General features: G+C 37.3%; 3 protein-coding genes and 1 pseudogene across 4 annotated transcripts; 1 reads left to right on the forward strand and 3 right to left on the reverse strand.

The window, feature by feature from the left end:
* Window positions 1-4,232: 4,232 nt before the first annotated feature.
* LOC125591059 lies at window positions 4,233-4,326 on the reverse strand (annotated as a pseudogene).
* An 845-nt stretch (window positions 4,327-5,171) lies between these two features.
* Window positions 5,172-6,620, reverse strand: LOC111213828 (protein RER1D). Of its 2 annotated transcripts, none has more exons than XM_022715663.2 (4): window positions 6,093-6,620; window positions 5,842-6,022; window positions 5,652-5,735; window positions 5,172-5,466 (listed from the first exon to the last, which is right to left on the reverse strand). In XM_022715663.2, the coding sequence occupies exons 1-3, from the start codon at window positions 6,461-6,463 to the stop codon at window positions 5,664-5,666; spliced, it is 624 nt and encodes a 207-aa protein (XP_022571384.1). In that variant the 5' UTR covers window positions 6,464-6,620; the 3' UTR covers window positions 5,172-5,466; window positions 5,652-5,663. The 2 variants fall into 2 exon arrangements, with proteins under 2 accessions (XP_022571384.1, XP_022552866.1); XM_022697145.2 differs by having other exon boundaries at window positions 5,172-5,488; window positions 6,093-6,617.
* A 5,927-nt stretch (window positions 6,621-12,547) lies between these two features.
* On the forward strand, window positions 12,548-14,807 carry LOC111203373 (soluble inorganic pyrophosphatase 2-like). Its single transcript, XM_048762577.1, has 10 exons — window positions 12,548-12,649; window positions 12,895-13,069; window positions 13,216-13,373; window positions 13,466-13,494; window positions 13,573-13,638; window positions 13,815-13,922; window positions 14,011-14,076; window positions 14,173-14,293; window positions 14,405-14,486; window positions 14,571-14,807. The coding sequence occupies exons 2-10, from the start codon at window positions 13,053-13,055 to the stop codon at window positions 14,611-14,613; spliced, it is 690 nt and encodes a 229-aa protein (XP_048618534.1). The 5' UTR covers window positions 12,548-12,649; window positions 12,895-13,052; the 3' UTR covers window positions 14,614-14,807.
* A 447-nt stretch (window positions 14,808-15,254) lies between these two features.
* On the reverse strand, window positions 15,255-19,431 carry LOC111203372 (nucleolar complex-associated protein 2). Its single transcript, XM_022697140.2, has 11 exons — window positions 19,253-19,431; window positions 18,915-18,956; window positions 18,643-18,821; window positions 18,488-18,559; window positions 17,870-18,415; window positions 17,135-17,437; window positions 16,521-17,057; window positions 16,353-16,439; window positions 16,173-16,267; window positions 15,959-16,093; window positions 15,255-15,711 (listed from the first exon to the last, which is right to left on the reverse strand). The coding sequence occupies exons 2-11, from the start codon at window positions 18,925-18,927 to the stop codon at window positions 15,390-15,392; spliced, it is 2,289 nt and encodes a 762-aa protein (XP_022552861.1). The 5' UTR covers window positions 18,928-18,956; window positions 19,253-19,431; the 3' UTR covers window positions 15,255-15,389.
* Between the last annotated feature and the right edge of the window lie 584 nt (window positions 19,432-20,015).

Raw genomic sequence — 20,015 nt, forward strand, 5'->3', positions numbered from 1 at the left:
GTGCCTTAGATGTGGAATGGGGAACCATTGGGCTAAGATATGAAGGACTCCCAAACATTTTTGTGACCTCTATCAAAGAGAGTCTGAAAGAGAAGAATCCTGAAACCCACTTGACCTATAAAGATGGTGAAAATAATTTCGAACATGATCAAGATGATCTTATGGAATATGAGACTTATGATTGCCTAAAAGAATCAAGTTGATAATCTGATTTCGACATCAAACTTGTGTGATTGCTTTGCTTGTATGCTTTCTCTGATTTTTATCTCCTTGAATTTATTTCTATTACATTGTCTGCTTAGATTAAATGAATGAATGATTTTTCTATATGAGTACACTGAAAAACGCCAATATAAGTACTAAAACAGGTATCGCCAGTCTGAAAGAAGACTATGGCTAGGCTAATATATTATTGCCTAAGGGTATGCATCTAGAAATCAGTGATGCCTTATATTCACCCAGCTCTAAGAGCAAGAGCAGCCTATTGAGTTTTAAAGATATAAGAATGAATGGTTTCCATATTGAAACAATGGGCGAAGGAAACAAAGAGTTCCTTCAGATATATGTATAAAATCGCCCAAGGCCATAATAAGTCCTAAAGACTATACATGCATTCTCTACTGACCTAGACTATGCATAGATCAGTATGATAGAGGCTAAAAGCCTGCGAAAATATACACTTTATGGCACGACCGGATTGGCCATCCTGGTCCAAACATGATGCGAAAATTGATATTCAAAAGGCACACATTAAAAGATAAGAAGAGTTCTCCCAAAGAATCTCACGTGTGTAGCATGTACACAAGGGAAACTCATTAGGCCATCACCAGTAAAACGGCTACGAGCCTTTTTTTCATAAATAAAGACTATATGTCTATATAATACTGGTGAATACATGTCCCAAGCGTTTAAATGATTATGGTATGTCCATGGGGGTAAGTGTGAAAAATTATGTGATACATGTCCATACCAAGAACGGCTTGGCCGAAATCTTTTAAAACGCAAATAGTTGATTGATAGAATAACTTATGAGGTCAAAACTCCCATTCACAGATTGGGCCACACGAAATTTACATGCACCTAAGTTAATACGCATCAAGCCATTTAGTGAGCATAGAAATCCCCTATCACAATTATTAACAGGTCAAGAGCCAGACATACCCCATCATAAGACATTTGGATGTGATGTCTATGTATTAATTGCTCCACCACAGAGAACTAAGATGGGACCTCAAAAGAAGGATGGAGATATATGTTGGATATGATTCTCCCACAATAATAAAGTACTTTGAGCCAACTATGGGTGATTATATTTGATGCCAGGTACACAGATTATTTTAAGACCAGGAGGAGGAAAAAAAAATAAAGCTGGTAAAAGAAATAGAATGGAATCAACCATCAATGTCTTGGCAAGATCCTCGGACTAAAGAATGTAAAATAGACGTCCAAAGATTATATATTTACAAAGCTAGCTTATCAAATGCCAGACACATTTGTTGACCCGAAAAAGAATGACTAAGTCATATATAAACCAGCTTGTAAAGCACCAACGAATTTGATGTCCAAGAAGAGACACTGTCAAGTTGCTACAAAGTCTAGACAACGTATGAAACGTGGTAGACCAAATAGGTTCCAAAAGATAAGAATCTTCGGAAACAAAAGAAAGGTGCAGAGAATGATAATCAAAATCCAAATCCGAGGTTACTAAGGAAACCATCCCAGACATGGAGATAAGGCCGGCCGGCTCTAAGGTACATGTACCAAACAATGTAGCTTGGGACGCCAAGCTGCAAAGTATTAAAGGTCCTGATAATAATGAACCTCAATCGATTATATCATGTCTGGAATATAATGGAACCAATAAGGAATGTCGACATAAGATGATTTATTTGCATACAAGGTAGCACTTGAATTTATGAATATAAGCGAGGATCATGAACCCACGTCAATATAAGAGTGTGCACTCGTAGAACAGATTGGATTGAATGGAAACGTGGGGTTAAATAGTTTAAGGAAGAAAGACGTATTTGACCATATGATTAAGACGTCATATGATGTTAAAACCAGTGGATATAAATGGGTCTTGTGAGGAATAAAAATCGTGATATATAACGCTGATGTTTCACAAGGATTCTCACAAAGACCAGTAATAGATTATGAGGAGACATACTCCCATGTGGTGGATGCAACTACTTTTAGATTTCTCATAAGTCTGGATATATAAGAGAGAAAATTAGACTTTCAGCAAGTTGATGTAGTGAATGCATATTTATATTGTCCAGTGGATAATGAAAGTACTAGAGGGTATTGAGCTGAAAGTACAGCAAGTTCTCGAGAACAATATTGATAATCATCAAAGTATATGATCTGAATATCGTAGGAACCTCTGGATACAATTTTCCAAACAGTTGAATATCTCAAGAAATAGTTTGAGATGAAAGATCTTGGAAAACAAAGTTTTGTTTGGGATTACAGCTTGAGTACATTAACAATGAAATCATTGTGCATCAAATAGTATATACAGAAAAGGGTACTCAAGAGATTTAATATGGACCAGTCTCGCCCATTATCTAGTACATGGGCGTGAGATCACTTGTTTTGGACACTGATCCATTCAATCCAAATGTGGACGATAAAGAAGTCCATTTAGTCCTGAGATGGACGATGCAGAAGTCTTGTTTTAGACACTGATCTGATTGGTCCATAAGAAGGACGATGAAGAAGCCTTTGATTTTGGTTTATTTTATACTAACTAGCTTAAAGAGAGGTTATTTGGTTTTGTTGATTTGTTTTCAAACAGGTTATGTTTTACACATGGTGGTACACGCATATCACAGCAACATCATTCAAGATTTCTTGTGTGTGTATTTGAAGTCGATGACTCAATATGTTCGATCAGATTGTGGCAAGGCCGATGGTAAAGAAGAACCAACTATCATGTTCGAGGACGAAGCATATTCTGCCCAAGATCTTCATCACCCACGGATTGCAAAAAATTGGAGAGGTCCAAAGGACCTTCAGTAATGTCCAAATCAGGGGGAGTAATGTGTGTTGTACTCTTTTTCCTTCACAATGGTTTTGTCCTAATTGGATTTTCCTGGTAAGGTTTTAATGAGACAACATTAAAGCACATTACAAGCTCTAAATGGTTATGGCATCCAAGAGGGAGTGTTATGAACCAGATTGTGGATGGCTCATAACCAACAGATTATGATTTGTAATCTTTCCATTTATCTATGACGGTGTAATCTCCTATATAAGGAACATCTATGACTCTATGTTATGAATAAAGATAGACTTTTCCGTTACTTTTATAACAATTGTTTCATTAACAAAAGTTTTTGCATATATGCGAACCGGAGTTCGGGTGGTTCATTGGGTCGCCGGTTCCCGGGTTTTTGACGGTTCGATAGGAGTTTTTAACTGGTTCGATTTTAGTTGGGTTTTATCACTAACCCAACCCGAATTATTTTTGGTTCATGATTCAACCCGGTCTGACCAGCGGTTCGGTCCGGGTTTAAAAACACTGCTCCTAACCAACCGAGGAGAACCACCGTCGTCTCTTTCCCGTTCTCTCCGAACGTCGTCCCGTTTCCTCCTCCGTTCACACTCCGTGAAGCTCTATTTCATACGGCGACGTTTGCTTCGGATCGGAGGGGATTTGAGGAGATTCGTGTACGAGCACCGTGCAAGAGCTGCGGAGATTGAGGGTTCCCGGAGAACGGCAATGCGAGAGGGAAAGAAACAGAGGTAGTTTTTGATTCGAGAGAAAAAGAATATGGTTTTAAGTTGATCTTGGTGAGAAGGAGACGAGGATTGAGAGGAGAAGTAGTGAAGATTCTTGCAGTTGCTTCCATGGCGACCGAAGACGACGAGGAGATGAATAACTCGAAATCGCAGATTATGTCATGTGAATGATGAGAATGAAAAAAAAAAACATATTTAGGAAGAGGAATCGCAAATACTCTGCTTTGACTAAAAGGTTCCTGTTGCCTGGTTTAAGCAACACAGACTATGTTGGGAAAGAGTTTTTCTTTAGAACATGAATCTGTTGCTTCTCTTGTTTCATTCCAGCTGCTGCCTCAATCTCTCTCATGTGGTTTACACACTTAACCTCTGGTTGGATTTGAATGGACTCAGAAAGCACTTATTCATTATGATGTTGGACAGAACAAGTTGTTGCACTTAGGAAACTCTCTTGGAAACTTTTGTATGTTGTAATGTTACTTACTCTGAATTGCACATCCTTCTCTGTACAAACATCTTCTGGGGCCATGCTAATCTTCTCAATATCGTTCCAGTTTTATCGGATGTCCCCGAAGGGACAATCTGTTTGTGACTCCGGATATATATAAACAGTTCATTTGCTTCCATTCTTACCGATGTAGGAGGAAGAAAGAAACATATTTATTCACGTGGGCCGTCTACTGATAGGCCAATTCTTTGTGTGTTTTGTCTATTGGGTTCAAGTTGACATTTAAACATACCCATATCTCTCTTTTTGTACAGGTCCCCAGCTATTTGATCACATCTTTCAAAAGAATCAGAGAAAGGAAACGAATATAAGAGAAGAAGAAACAAGTGTTTCATAGTAAAATTTCTCCCACTAGCCATAAGAGAGGAGATTTGCGATTCCTGTTCATTTATCGGTTCTGTTAAATTGATTTTGGCTTTTACTTGTGTGTGAAAGCGGATAACTCAGACAAAACAAGAGACTTTTCATTGGCATTGAAAGCCATATTTTACTTACAGCCAATTGTCACCTCACCAACAGAAGCTGCAGCTAGTGTCAAAGAATTTGCTAAATAAATCATAAATTAAGTCTTTGATCGACAAAACAGTACGATCGTCGTTTAAAAGCATCCTACCTCCGTTACTATTTTTAACACCGTTATCTTCTCCGCTAAGCCTAAGGAAGAGAAACAGAGCCTTAAAGAACTCACACGCAAGCTCTTCCAAACCATCTGACAAAATAAGGTTGCAGCTGTTTACCATGAGAAAACTCGTGGAAAACAAGGCAGCAACATACATAAGGAGCTCCATTTAACAACAGAAGATTATTAGTTGAGAAAGAGATATGCTCGAGAGAGGAAGCGAGAATTTAGTGTAAATAGATAAGGTTGTAATTGAGCAGTTCATGCTTGATGAATGTATGTGAATGGAAGAGAACATAAATCCTTCAACATGTTTTGATCTATTCAATAAAGGACAAGTTACATTCAGTCCTGATCTGAGTTAACAGAGAAGTTCCGATCAACTATCATAACATTTACATACTGAACTTGCTCGGATGGAGAGAGACAAAACCAGGAGCAGTTTTACAGATCTGGTGACAAGTAATCAAAGCAAGCTCTAGAATATATAGTATTCGAGTAAGATGGCATATTATTATCCACTTCTACTGCTTCAGTGAGGTGATTCGGATCAGTGATTTGGCGTATTACTCCAAACGCACCAAGCCATGGTCTGCATTGCAAGATATTAGAGGCTGTCAAACATAAGAGAGAGAAATTTCTCAGCTCTTTAAGCTTCAAGAACTTTGTTTCCAGCCACAACATGCTATAACAATCTACTTAATATTGTTCTCTTAGTTTGTAATCCTTTCTCACTTAACCTATCACTAACTTGAACCATGTACAGATCAATAATACCTGGTCTAAGCTTCACGTCTGAGCCGTATTTTCATCTCCTTGAGGTGAATTACTGCTGCTAGGCTTATCATTTCCATCATACCTCTGTCAAAAACAAACATCATCAATCTATGTCAAGACTCTTTACTTCTAACCAAAGAGTCAGTCCATGATCGGATACAAAACAAGAACCCATGAGTTGCTTTGTTACCTTCTTTCTAAAATCAAAAGGAACGTATCTGTACTTGATCATGTGCACGATTTGTCGTTTCATAGTGAGAAAATACAGAAACAACCAGTAGCAAAGCAAGATGGGCCAGAACACAGGCACATCCAAGAACGAGAAGAAGGTCATCACAAACGCTACAACAAAAGCCTTAGTAGCTGCATACCTAAACAACAACAAAACAATCTCAGATCAAATCAAAACCAATTTATCTACAAAGGTGAGGAGAAATTTACCAGAACTTGAACTCAGGAAGACGACGAACAAACGGCTTGAACTCATCAGAATCTTTACTGGACTCAGACGAAGCAGAAGCAGGATCCAAGGCTTCGAGCTCTGGATCGACTTTGGGTGAGAGGAAACCGATCAAGAGGTTTAAGATGTACGTCGCGAGACCATACGAGACGACGAAGAATCCGTAAGCGTAGTAAACTCTGTATATGTAGATCACGGCGGCTATTAACGTTACTAGCCATCTTCGGACGAGGTGTGGAGCCGATCTGTCGAGGTAATTCTGAAACGATTTGGAAAATTCGATTCTCCATCGTGCAAGCGGTGAATCGCTCATTGTGTACCCGTCTCCTTCGTTTCCTGATTCGTCCTCCATGGCTAAATCCTGATTCAATCACTGATCAAGGTCACAATGATCTTCAAATCAAACACGAGAGAGAGAGAGAGAGAGAGTCGTTTGGTTTCGCACTTTCGCGGAAGGAAAGAGGAAACTGAATGACGTCGATGAAACACGTGTCGTGGTTTGTTGTGCTCTCTTGGAAAATTAAATGGCCTGTTGGGCTTTTAATTAACAATAAATATTTTACTGCTACTACTCCACAGAAAAAAATGTCACGCTAATCTCGAATTGTATAAAACTTATTAACAATAATAACTCTCTTATCCCCTATATGTTAATCTAGAAACATTACAACTTCTTTTTGTATTCACGTGTCAATCACTAGGATGATTCTTAGAATCCTTAGAGAAATAGGTTGGTCCATCTAATTATATAATAAGCTTTATATTAAACTAACCATAAATTCATTATTAATGTTCTTTATTATTTCTTTAAATAAAAGTTACGGAATTTCCTAATATGTCAAAAGGATATATGACAATTAATGATTTTGAATAATAAAGATTTGATTAAAATTAATTTATCTTATATCATATTTGTTTAATTTTAATCTATTAAAATAAATTAAACAACCACATTAACCATATAATAAAAATTTAGATTTTTTCTGTATATGTCATATTTTGAATTTTTAAAAATGAATATAAATTACGAAAACTGTTACAAGATACAAATGATTATTAAATAATATAAGTAAAATTTAATTTAATTATTAAAAGATACATATATATATATCGTTTTAAATTAAACTATATACCATATAAAATACATAAATATTTTAATTTCGAATTTATTTTGAACAATTTCTTTTGATAAAAATTTTGAATAAACATTGACAACTTAATTTTTTAAAAATTAAAAATTAATAAACTATTAATCCACAATGAAATTTTTGTTATCGGTAATTTAAAGTTTTTGCTATAAAATATACAAATGATAAAAAAACATATGAGCAAAAAGTATCATTTAATAGATATTAATATTAAAAATACACTATATACGTTATTTAAATTTAATTATATATCGTATCAAATAGAAAAAAAATTGTTTGGATTCATAAAATTTATATGTTCGCACCGATTTAGTTACTGAATTTTTAGTTATTCAATATATATTTATTATTTCATAATATGTAAAAAAATATAATATCTAAAATAATTGATATCTAATGTTCATCCCGCGCAAGGCGCGGATCTTGACCTAGTTAATCTATTAAAGAAAACTCACTCAAAAACCTTAAGCTCTCACACAATCACAAAACTCATAAGTTATACAACACACTTGCATCTCTCTCCTTATATACAACTCAAATTTCTTAAACTCATTAGGTATAACATATTTGGACATTTTCCTAATCCTTTAAAACATAACTCGGTAGGATTAGAAATTAACTTATTTCTCAAGTTTCTTTTTTTTCTTCAAGCTTAATCTAACATTCTCCCCCTTAAGCTTGAACTCCATTTTCGATAAATGTTCAACTCTTCTCGTATCTTTGAACTTCAATCTTTCAAGTGCACTCGACAAGATGTTTGCTCTCTGCTCTCTCTCGAGTATACGCCAATGTAACTCTCCATGCCATATAGTCAGTTTCGCGGCTTCCTTCCATGTTATCAATACAGCTCACATGATGATAACTCAACAGTTTCTTGTTTGCTTGTACACTACGTATTCAGACCTTCACTAAGGTAAATGATATGTCCTGCTATTGTGCTCTTGCCATCACCCGGGTTAATATTATGACTACTACCACTATCTCCAACAATTGGTATCTCCAACAATCGACGGCAGTGACAAAGATCATGCAAAATTTTGTAGAAGATCATAGTAGTTTCAGTAGACTTCTTTAGCTCTATATGTATCCATAGATGCATCAAAAATCTCCCCGTGATGTAATCTAAAATGTAATTCTGATGCAATCTCAGCCTTCTGCTATAAAATTTCGTACCATATAAATCTTCATTGATAGTCATTAGAAACAATCCTAATAATCCACGTTCATTACTTGACTGAGAGCTTGCCAAAACCCACATTATACAAACATAAACTGCTTGCCATTTCCCAACTATGTTCTTCCAGCGGTGCCAAACATGAGGTGTGTTTTCGTTTCGCTGCAGTTCTAAGGTAAAACTACCACAGTTATGTCCTATTATGCCTTCAACAGTTTCTGAGCCAATCTCGTGTAATATGAATGACATCTCTGAACTAGTCTTCAAACTCATAGATGAACTCATCTCATGAAGCCTTTTGATCTCTGGTTCATTACGTCTGATCAGACGTATCGAACTGTGATGCGCCCATAAACAGATTTCTGTTGCTCCTTCAAATCTCATAGTACTAACAGCCGAGTAAACTAATATCACCCTGAACAGCTTGATGATTCCAGGATCAAAATATCGCCTCCTACTAGTACAAACTCCAATCAAATTCTTGCTCCTGAACTTGAATTTCCAGGCCCTAAGATACTTCCTATGTTTCTCTGTACTCATCATTCTTAGAAGAACTTGCTCACGCAGCCTTTTACAAATGTTTGCATCATTAGAAATTTTTATTTTCTCATGCCACACCTCTAGTTCACTGACATGTAGATACAATTTATCAGCCAGAGGGTAAGTTTCATGAGAAAAGACTCCATTAAGCAAGGATGTAGTAACACTTGTTTCTTTGCATCCATAGCTACTGTATATGTCTGAAACTTGCAGTACCTTGACCTTTAATATTTCTTCCACGTTTGGACCTTGATTAATAAATCTCTCCATCTGCTTTTTATACTTCCAGTCATAGATTTCGAATCCACATGGTTCCCACATACGATCAGCCATTAGTGTATGTCCGCCCACCATGTGTTTGATCTTATTCCCAAGAGACAAACTCATGTGTTCTTTTGCATCACCTTCGTTTTGAGCTTCTTTAAAACCCAACACTTTCTCAGTAAGATCAAATCTATTTGCATAATCTTCAGGAAAAAGACTAATCACTTCTTGATCACAGAGCCATGAAATGGCTCAAGTGCTTTAGGGAATTGAGTTGAATCTTGAAGGTTCTTAATGAGGTCTCTCAATTATGAAGGCTTCACTTGATTCATCCCAATCTTCCCCCACTCTTCCAGAGACAGAGTGACTGATTTATTACCAAATTTTATGTTCCTTAAAGTCTTGTTCATTACTATATCTGCTCGTTGAAACATTCTCCTTTTGCGAAAACCAGACACTATCATAGTTGGGATTCAGACATCAAACTCAAGACCCAACCACTCGTACTCATGTAGTACATCACCGCTGCTCCATTGATAATTCAAAGTTAAGAACCCATCATTGTCTTGCTCTCTTGTCTTCTTGTATAGATTCCATATACGATAAACATCTTTGCTATCTCCTGCTTCAGCATACAGGCTCATGAGTTCCATAGGATCATTCAGTTCCTCTGCCCCAAGAAGCATCTCTCTCGCTTATCTCTTAGAACCAACTCTTAGATAAGCCTTTGCCATGGTGAGGCTATCAACCTTAACGTTGTTCTCCTTCATCTCTCTCAGTATCTCATCTACCTTAACTTTATTTCCAACAGAGATATAAAGTGACGTCATGGAGCTAAACGGTGAAGGTTTCAAGAGTAAACATAACTCTCTCATCTTCTTGAAAACAACTTATGCTCTATCAATATCTTTCTTCCCTGACTTTGCGTACTTCTTTATCAACACAATGTACATAGACTCGTTTCTAATATTCTCCGGAACCTTCTCCAAGAACTTCTCTACTTCTTCAAAAACTAACACGTTCTTGATCAGATGAAAGTCAGTTGTGTAGTCTTCAGGTACCAAACTGCATATCTTATGTTTAGTCATCCATTGTGACACATCTAGGGCTTGTGGATATTGCTTGGAGTCGCGGAGCTTCTCACAGATTCCTCTCACTTTTCTGTGTCTCCTTAAGCACTTTGTAAGCACCAGCTCAGGGTTGATTTCCACCCACGTATATTCCAACTTCGTTTTACCCTTCTTCTTCTTTGTGAATATCAACCCAAACCTCTTATTTAACACATGTAAAGTGTAAAAAAGTTGGTAACACCATTCATGATATTGCACCATATTCACGTAAACCTCCAGTTTGTCTTTTTCATGTTTAACGTCCACCTGCTGCTGTGCCTCGTCTCCGGGTATAACAAAAACCCAGTTCCTAAACCTCCATCTCGCCTTCTTCTTCTTCTTTGCACTCTTTCTCCGCTTCTGAGACAGCTTCTCAATGGATGCAACCAGATCCTCTTCTTTCCCTTTTTCCTTTAGCACCAAATCGACTACAGTTTCAGATACCATTCTTTATGTTATCAGATAGTTCTTCTTCGACACAGTCATCAACATACAATTGTTTAGAATCCATTTGCTCTTCTTCAGAGATCCGTCAACATTAATTTTCACCGGATATACGGTTTGGGTTCCCTTCAAACGATTTTGAGCCTCCATCGAACGTTTCTTCCACCGCTTCTTCTTCTTCCTCATATTGTCTGTTTTCTCGTCGCTTATGGATGCAAAAGGTGCATCTTCTCCGTCACAGGCCATCACTTCTGTTTTCATATCTGATTTAATCAGTGGAATCTCATTCTTACCTTCCTTCGTTGTCACCGGCTGGATCATATTCAAGGTCGGTTCATCACTCACAATCACCTCTGATTTTTTGGTTCACTTCTTGTTTTGTTTTCTCACTCTCGAGGGACCCTCGATCCATCATCACGATGATTCTATCGATGCATCCCATCATCTCGTTCATGCTCTCTTCAAAGGATTCGAACCTACGCTCTGATACCAAATATAGGATCTCGAATTGTATAAAACTCAATAATAAGAATAATTCTCTTATTAATCTCTTAAGGAAAATTCACTCAAAAAACCTTAAGCTCTCACACAATCACAAAACTCATAAGTTATGCAACACATCTGCATCTCCTTATATATAACTCAAATTTCATAAACTCATTAGGTATAACATATTTGGATATTTTCCTAATCCGTTAAACCATAACTCGGTAAGATTAGAAGTTAACTTATTTCTAAGTTTTCTTTTTTCTTCGAGCTTAATCCAACAGTTCAATTATGTAAGAAGGTTCTTTTGGACAGATTTTTTTAGATTGTTTAGAGAATGAAAATTCAAACGTCAATTTTAATATCTAAAATGGAATTTTTACATAGGGACGTCAAATGTAGAGTTTATATGATTCGATTTCGAGTGAACTCAAAAACAAAATGTAGGTTTTTCCTTTCGACAAAGCTAATATATTGATACTATTAAAAAGAGTTTACAAGGTGCTATTAAAAAGAGTTTACAAGGTGCTATTAAAAAGAGTTCTCAAGAGCCGGCACTATTTAAAGGGGTGATTGGTAGTTGTTGTAGGTGCTGTTCACAACCCTATTTATTTCTAAATCACCAAATTCAAAGCAATTAAGCTTTAATTTCTAAAGTCTACAGATTTTTTTCTATAGCAAAAATTTTAAAACTACAGTCTTTACCAATCAGACCCAACTTTGAAATACTGTATTCGCTAGTTTCTCGCTTTTAGGAAGCTAATAAATGAACATTGTGAGTCAAACTTAATAACTTCACGTCTTAAAAAGTCTAGGCAATAAACTCTAGACAATTGCTTTAAACAAATTCAAAAGTAATACGTTTCCTTGAGTACTGCTGGGTAATCATAATTTTCTTAACTTAATAAATTAGGAACTGTAGCGACAAAAATTAACGAGAAGGAAAGCGCCTAAATCTATGGACACGCGTCGTATGTTGATTAATTTACTCACATGCTTTTTGGCAACATCAATGTCGTCGTCCTTTTTTCCTCTTTCACTCGAATAAAAAAGGTACACACTACAAAGGCCTATTATAAAAAACAAATTAAAAATCACAAAAAGGTTAATAATAAAACCACCACCGTTCGATCCCTCCTCGTTTTAAACTCAACGTACACGATTCATCGTAAGATTGACGATGAACAACAACCAAGGAAATGATGACGTCACCGTCTCCTTCCTCCAACGTCTCATAAAGAAGCGCCACACTCACATCAAAACTGTACTACCGTAACTTCTCTTCTGCATAAGAGAGAGAGAGAGAAGAAAGAAAAAATTTACGTAACGGAATCTCTTCTTCCGTTTCCCGATTGAATCTTGAAACTGCATCTGTAAGATCATCTCTTCTCCTTCCTTTTTGTTCATCTTCTTCTGTTAACGGTGCTTGATTATCGTCCCTGCGTGTTGAATCTGAGTAGTTTCGCTGATTTTTGCTTTTTCTTTCTCTCCGTTTTGATCGTCGAGAACTTGGATTGTTCGTCTCATCTAGGCTCTTAGAGTAGGAGTTGATTTAGATCCTGATGATTCGTAATCATTTGAAATCGAGGATGTATCTGCATATCTCTGATGCTTTCAGGTTATAAACACTAGATGAGATATAGTGTTGCGTTAGAGTAGGAAGAGATTCAGAGTTTGTTGATTCGTAATCGAGGATGGATCTGCGCTTCTGCGTTATCTCTTATGCTTTCGTGTGTTACGATTGTTCCCTGGATGATATAGTGTTTGCTTAGAACGATGATTATCGTAAATTGGTACGGATGATTCATCTCTCTTCTGAATCTTGAAACGCGATGTTATTGTGCATATTGTTGTTCAGTATGTGAGAATGATTTTGAGTTTAGTATATGCTTGAATGACTCTTATCTGTAGCGCTTATCGTATTGTTTTTGAGTTACAGTGAGCATTTCGATATGGCTGATAACAAGGATGGAGTAACCCCCAAGGGCTCTGCTGCTTTCCCTCTGAGGAACCCTAACGTTACTCTTAACGAGAGGAATTTCGCAGCCTTCACACACAGATCAGCTGCTGCTCATCCATGGCACGACTTGGAGATTGGTATGTTACTGATGATGAAGTGGCATGTATTCTTGTCTTTGCTGCAGTTAGAGTTTTGCTTATGAGAGTGGTTGTTTTTTTGAATCTTGTAGGCCCGGAAGCTCCTGCAGTTTTCAACTGCGTAAGCTTTATCTCCTCTTGCACCGTGGAAGACTAGATCGTTTTGACAGTTAAAAACGAGATTTGATTTGTTTATCAGGTTGTTGAAATTAGCAAAGGTGGCAAGGTGAAGTACGAGCTAGACAAGAACAGTGGCCTTATTAAGGTACAGACTCTGTACCTGATTCGATTAAGTGTTGATAGATCTTCTGATCCCTCGTATTCTTTGATTAGTTCTGTGCATCAGTCTTACATGCTGTGGATGTACACAGTCTGTGCATTCATTAGAAGATTTGAAAAGAAGAACAAATCTGATCACTCATTGTTGTCTTTCCTCTCTAGGTTGATCGTGTTCTGTACTCATCCATTGTGTACCCACACAACTACGGCTTCATTCCCCGAACCATTTGTGAGGACAGTGACCCTATTGATGTCCTGGTACTCATGCAGGTGCTTTCTCTCGCCTTTCCTCAGCGTCAATTGTTCATAAACAGACAGTGAAACAACCAACTTGAGATGATTGATAACTATTGCGTAGGAGCCTGTGCTGACTGGATCGTTCCTCCGTGCCCGTGCTATTGGTTTAATGCCCATGATCGATCAGGTAACAGCCGTTATTCCCAGAATGATATCTTCTCCTTCTCTGTGATGTTATTACATTAGTAAGAAATCATGACTCACCTTGATATAAAACTCGCAGGGTGAAAAAGACGACAAGATCATCGCAGTCTGTGCTGATGATCCAGAGTTCCGTCACTACAGAGACATCAAAGAGCTTCCTCCTCACCGTCTAGCTGAGATCCGCCGCTTCTTCGAGGACTGTATCCACAAAACAACATCAAATATTACATTTGTTTCAGTTTTCACTATGGGTTGTTTTGTTTTGGCTTATGCTTCATTTTTTCAGTTTTCACTTAACAGATAACTTGTAGACAAGAAGAACGAGAACAAGAAAGTTGCTGTCGAAGGTTTCCTCCCAGCTCAAGCTGCCATCGACGCAATTAAGGACTCCATGTAAGTTTGTTTTCTCCAAAACACCGAAAGTACTCATACGTTTACGCTGTATAGTTATTACAATGTATGGTTTTGAAAACGCAGGGATCTTTACGCAGCTTACATCAAAGCTGGCCTGCAGCGTTAATGAATAAACCTCGGTCGAGCCCGTTCCTCCCGGTTTGCTTCGGTTTCACTATCACTGAGGCCTTCTTAATTACTACGTTGCATGTTAAACTTCGTACATTTTTGCAATGTACATTGAAAAACTTTGTCGAATCGGAAGCTTTCTGATGATGACGATTGAAAATTCCAATTTTAGTCACTATGTTTGGAGATTCATATTAGCTCTTTCCCCTTTTGTCTAATGCGGTTTTGCAAACATCCCAAGAAGTAACTTCCTACCTAGATATGTGATTTTGACCAAACAAAACCTGCCATCCCCTACCTAACCGGCCTAACCAATCCCAATTTTTTGGAATCCATTTAAAATTCGGTTATTACTTCGGTACAGTTAACCAAAACAATCAAAATTATCCATTTTATCTAAATTTAACCGAAATCTAACCAAAACTAAAAACTTCTTTTAATTTTGGCAGATTTGTTATATAACAAGTTAACCAAATAGTTAACCGAACCAAACCCACATGCCTATTAATAACATTGAAAAAGAGAGGAGAACTAAGCTACTAGGAGCTTCTTTGTCCACCACAACTCCACAAGCATTGTTCACACTATTAAAATAGAGGATGACTATTTCAGTCCTTGAATTTGATTTAATAGACAAAATAGAAAAAAAAAAATCATACATTAGTTTCAAATATCAGATATTAGTTCCATTCTCCCAAAAATTTTGTTTGATGATGTTTTGCAAGACATTCGAAAAAGTGATTTTTGTAGACATCGAAGTACACACCAAAAAGACTAAGCCACTCGAGCCTTCTTCTTATTCTTCGTCTTCTTGTAGTTCTTATGCCAGGTCTTATAGGTGCCCTTGGTCTTCTTAGAGGTCTTCTTTGTCTCAGGCTCTGCAATCTCATCTGCTGCATCATCATCAACATCGTCCTCCTCATCTTTGTCTCCTTCTATATCAAACAGATCATCCTCTTCATCAGAACTGAACACAAAATCTTCCACAACATCATCTTCTCCTGCACCTTCCTCAACTTGCTTCTTCTCTGCTTGACTCTTCCTCTTACGTTTCTTTGGTTTCTTCTTCTCTTCTTCTTCCTCTGCCTCTCTTTCTCTGCCAATTATACAATCTCTTTAGATAAATAATGTACATTAAGGACAATGTGGTTCAGCTCCTATGTACATTCCCCAAATCAACCAAACTACTGAAGATACCTACCAGTACCCTAGACCTGTAACCCAATCTACATTAGGCTGTAACAAACAACCCATACTCAAACCATAGTCTAACCACACCAACCCAGTATTTACATATGATACCAAGAGATGTGTGCATTTTCAAGAGGAAGAGATAAACATACTTGGAGTCACTTCCAGGTAACCAGGAGGAACTGAAAGCTGCAGCACCCTTTTCGTTCCTATCTGCTTCATCTTCTTCCTCATCGCTGCTTGGTGCGTTTTTCCCAAACACCGCTGAGTCCTCTCCCACAATAACACTGGACGAACCAGACAGATCATTATTAATACCAGCAGTCAAAATAAACACAATGTAGTAGAGGCATGTAAGTAACTTACTCTGATTCCACCAGTGATTCGTTTCTTTGCTTCGCTCTTTGGCGGATAATCACTGCATATTGCGATAGAGGGCTTTCAGCTGCCTTCTTTTCATCCTGAACAGACAAAGACCCCAAAAGAACAATCAGAACAAAGCTACTTCATAAATCTAAGCAAATCAAGGGAAGCGAGTTACTAAACCTCAAGGAATGATGCAGCAGCAGGCTCATTGGGTTGAAAACCAACACACGCTCTCTTTTTGTTGACAAACTCTGAGTTAGCTTCAATCTGAAGGATTCATCAAAACATATCAACATATAGCAAGTAATAGATTAAGTTTAAGTGGCTAATGAGTTTGCTTCAAGGTACCTGGCTAATGAGCTGCTTCATCTCTTTCCTAAACCTCTCAGCTTTAGTGGACTTGTAAAAGCTACGCAGCCTCAAGGTCGGAATAGATGACAGCTCAAAGAAAGCCACCGAATAGCTCCACTGAGTCAAATGCTCCACAAGCTCCTCCACTACAGAGTAAACACACGCCTCCTGAAACGCTCTCGTCTTCACCGCCGGTTTACTCACCTTGAGTAGCGTGCGTAGATCGACACCTTTGCCAACACCACCAGTGGGAGGTCTATTGAGCTCTTTCATGTCCAACATGTCCATAAGAAGCATTGAGACTGGTATAAAGGTACCGGTCGAAGCAGCGATCCGGTTTAGCATACTAACGCATCTTAGTCTGAGTGGAATATAGCGAGCAGTGGGAACAAGCCGTGCTACACCGGAGATTATTTGCGCCAGTGGGTAAGCAACTGGTCTGAGCTCAGACTGGGAGCTGTAGGAACAAACAGCACCGGTCCAAAGCTCAAGACAGTGGATGAACTTCCACTGGTACACTTTCCTAAACGCTTCCTGCAAAAAAGAAAACCAAATGTAAGAAAAGAATTAAACAGAAGAACTCAATTTCAGAATAATTATTGAGAAAGTACTTTTGTTTTTGTGTTGAGCGCTTCACGTAGAATCATTGCGAGTTGCCTTATGAAGACGAATGCATGCTGGTAAGAAGCTGAGATGTCCGTGCCGAGAAGCTCGATGAAACAGTTACCAAGAAAGGAGATATGCTGCAGCTTAACAGCGTTTACAAACTGGCAGTTCAACACATAGGCCTTGTACATTCCCTTGATGCAGTCATCCACACAGTCAGTTCCAAGGCGTATGCACAAGTCTCTCAGAAAAAGCAGCGAGACAACGGAGATGGAGCTGCTGCCGGTTCCCCAGAAATGAAGTGCAACCTAAATGAAAGAAGAGCAAGTGAGCAAAGAATGGTAAGGAAAGATTCAAACAGTTAGGCCTGTGGATTTTGTCCGAACCGAACCAGCCGAAATTTTTGGTTTTGGGTTTTGAGTTCTGTTTGGTTTGGTAGGGCTTTGAAAAATGATTCGGTTTGGTTTTCGTTTTTTTTAAAAATAACTGAAAATAACCGAAATTAACCGAAATAACCGAACCAAAATAACTAAAAAATCTAATTTAAACAAAAATATTCGATTTTTAAGAAAATTATACCGAAAACCAAAAAACTGTTATTTTCGGAAATAAAATTAAAACCCAAAATTCACAGAAAACCAAACCGATTTTTTGGTGGGATTGTGGCCAAACCGAATAAACCGAAATAACAGAAACAGCAGGCCTAATTCAAAGATTGATGGTTTTTGCTCACAACACACCTTAATATATTTCCTAAGGAGGCTTGGAAAGGCAGATAGAAAGACTGACGAGTGTTTCAACCGCCTGAGAGTAAACGATATCATCCCTTGGTCAGTCATCTGGTTCAGGACGTGAAGCGAGTTCCCAAGATATGATTTGACCAAGTGATTATAGTTCTTCCAAGGCCTTGTGTTAGTCAGCTCCATGATAGTATCCTTCATTCCTCCAGTTGCAGGAAGCCTCAACAGCTTCCTAAGAATCCCATCCATCTCACTCAGAACGAATATCATTATCTTGTTGAACACAGCGCTCGACATAACGCTGAACTTTGCAGACGGGTCGTCTCCGGTATCATCACCGTAGTGACATGCGGTTCTATAAGCTCTCAAGATAGAACGCACCGCGCCTAGCTTCGCGTCTTCTTTGATTAACTTACACCATGAGTCCACCATGGCTGCTGTGATCGTCTTCCGCTCGTTTGCTTTCTTTGCAACTTCCAGGTTGGTGGTTTCATCATCACCTTGCTTCTCAGTGTCTTCCAAGTCAGTCTCAGCATCAGCATCATCCTAAGCAAAGATTAAAGCTTTGAGCACAATTCACATCAAGATCCAACAAATTCAATCTCTACTAGTACTCACCTCAAACTCAGCAGCATCAAACTTGAGAAGATCCTCATCATGCTCTTTCATATACTCAAAAAACTCAGCTTGCTGCAAAAAGAAAGAAACCATCTGTTAAGTGACTCAAAAGCTTCCACCATATTTATTACAAATCAAAAAATCAGACAACTCACTGTTTCTTTTAGCCGTTTAAGCTGTTCTTCATGCTCTTCAGCTTCTTGTTTCTTGGATTTCAACTTGTTCTTTCCACGCTTCTTATCGCTCATATCATCCATTGGTGTACCGTCTACTACATCCTCTGCTTTCTTCAACTTGTTCTTTCCACGCTTTTTCTCGCTTATCTGATCCATTCCTACATTCGATAAACAGTTTTTATCAATCTCAAACCAACAAAACTCCAATAAAGATATAAACTTTATACTTGCTGCCTAAAAAAAGAAGTCACCTTTGGTACCCATTTTCTTAATACACCACCACGGAAGATCACCTGCAATGTCCAACAACCAAAATTTAAAAAAAAACAAACAAAATCAATGGTGAAAGCAAACTAGGTTTTTATTTCAGAACCCTTTCTCTGTAATTTACTTTGTAACCGGATTTATGTCTTTTAGACCAGGAAATACGATTGGGTTTCCCATCTATCTTCAATTATAATTGTTCTAGAGAGTTTAGAAAAAAACAGAACCAATCATTCACGACGACGAACTAAACACAGACAGACTCGAGTATTCAGGAACACGGGATGAAGATACTGAACAGAGCAAGAAAATTAGAGGCACATACCTGCGTTTTCGATGTATGCGAAAGAAAGGAGAAAGGAGGAGGAGAAGAAAGATGTTGTCAGCAGCTGCCGTAGAAGCGAAAAGAGGTTTAGGGTTTTATTTTTGCGAGTTCGGAAACCTTCTTCTCCACTTGAAAGGTTCTGTAGTTGACCGTCAACTCGACTAATCGGTTTAACTAAAAATATCCAATTGTATCAAATTAGTTAGGATTTAACCGGCCAAGGGAAGTCGACGCTAAGGTTATTTGTACAATACAAACTCTATAAATTAATAAATACCATAAATAAATAAATTTCTTAATTTGAACCGATACAAAATATGACATAAAACGATAAGATAAATACATAATTTTTTTTAAATCCTATATAAAATATATAGTTCCATTAAAATTATAATTTAATAATTTTTTTTATGTATATACATTTTATATATATTCAAACAAGCCATTATTTTTTATTCACAATTAAATTATCTTTATATTTTCTTAACACTTAATATGTTTTGATAAAATTTAAAACTATATCTAAAACCATGTTTAAACTCTATGAAACATATTTTATATACATCAAATAATATAATAAAAACAATATGAATGTCGAATTTCAAAATTTAATCAATGTATATACACAAAATCAAATATTTTTTTATTATTTTATAAAAATATATGTTTTAAATAGAAAAATCTAAATAAATAATTTTTGTAAGTTAATAATGTTGGATCAATAAACTAAGTCATGGGCTTTTATTGGAAATGTGAAAAGAAA

The sequence above is a fragment of the Brassica napus genome, chromosome C7 (genome assembly GCF_020379485.1).
Source record: "Brassica napus cultivar Da-Ae chromosome C7, Da-Ae, whole genome shotgun sequence".
NCBI lineage: Eukaryota > Viridiplantae > Streptophyta > Magnoliopsida > Brassicales > Brassicaceae > Brassica > Brassica napus.

Coding starts and splice junctions, on each gene's coding strand:
- LOC111203373 (XM_048762577.1), top strand. Junction 13,639..13,814: donor AGAACAGTGGCCTTATTAAG/GTACAGACTCTG, acceptor TTTCCTCTCTAG/GTTGATCGTGTTCTGTACTC. Junction 14,294..14,404: donor CCGCCGCTTCTTCGAGGACT/GTATCCACAAAA, acceptor GATAACTTGTAG/ACAAGAAGAACGAGAACAAG.
- LOC111213828 (XM_022715663.2), bottom strand. CDS start 6,463: ATGGAGGACGAATCAGGAAACGAAGGAGACGGGTACACAATGAGCGAT. Junction 6,023..6,092: donor CTTCCTGAGTTCAAGTTCTG/GTAAATTTCTCC, acceptor GTTGTTGTTTAG/GTATGCAGCTACTAAGGCTT. Junction 5,736..5,841: donor CTTTTGATTTTAGAAAGAAG/GTAACAAAGCAA, acceptor TGTTTTTGACAG/AGGTATGATGGAAATGATAA.
- LOC111203372 (XM_022697140.2), bottom strand. Junction 17,438..17,869: donor TCCTTAGGAAATATATTAAG/GTGTGTTGTGAG, acceptor TCTTTCATTTAG/GTTGCACTTCATTTCTGGGG. Junction 17,058..17,134: donor CGCTCAACACAAAAACAAAA/GTACTTTCTCAA, acceptor TCTTTTTTGCAG/GAAGCGTTTAGGAAAGTGTA.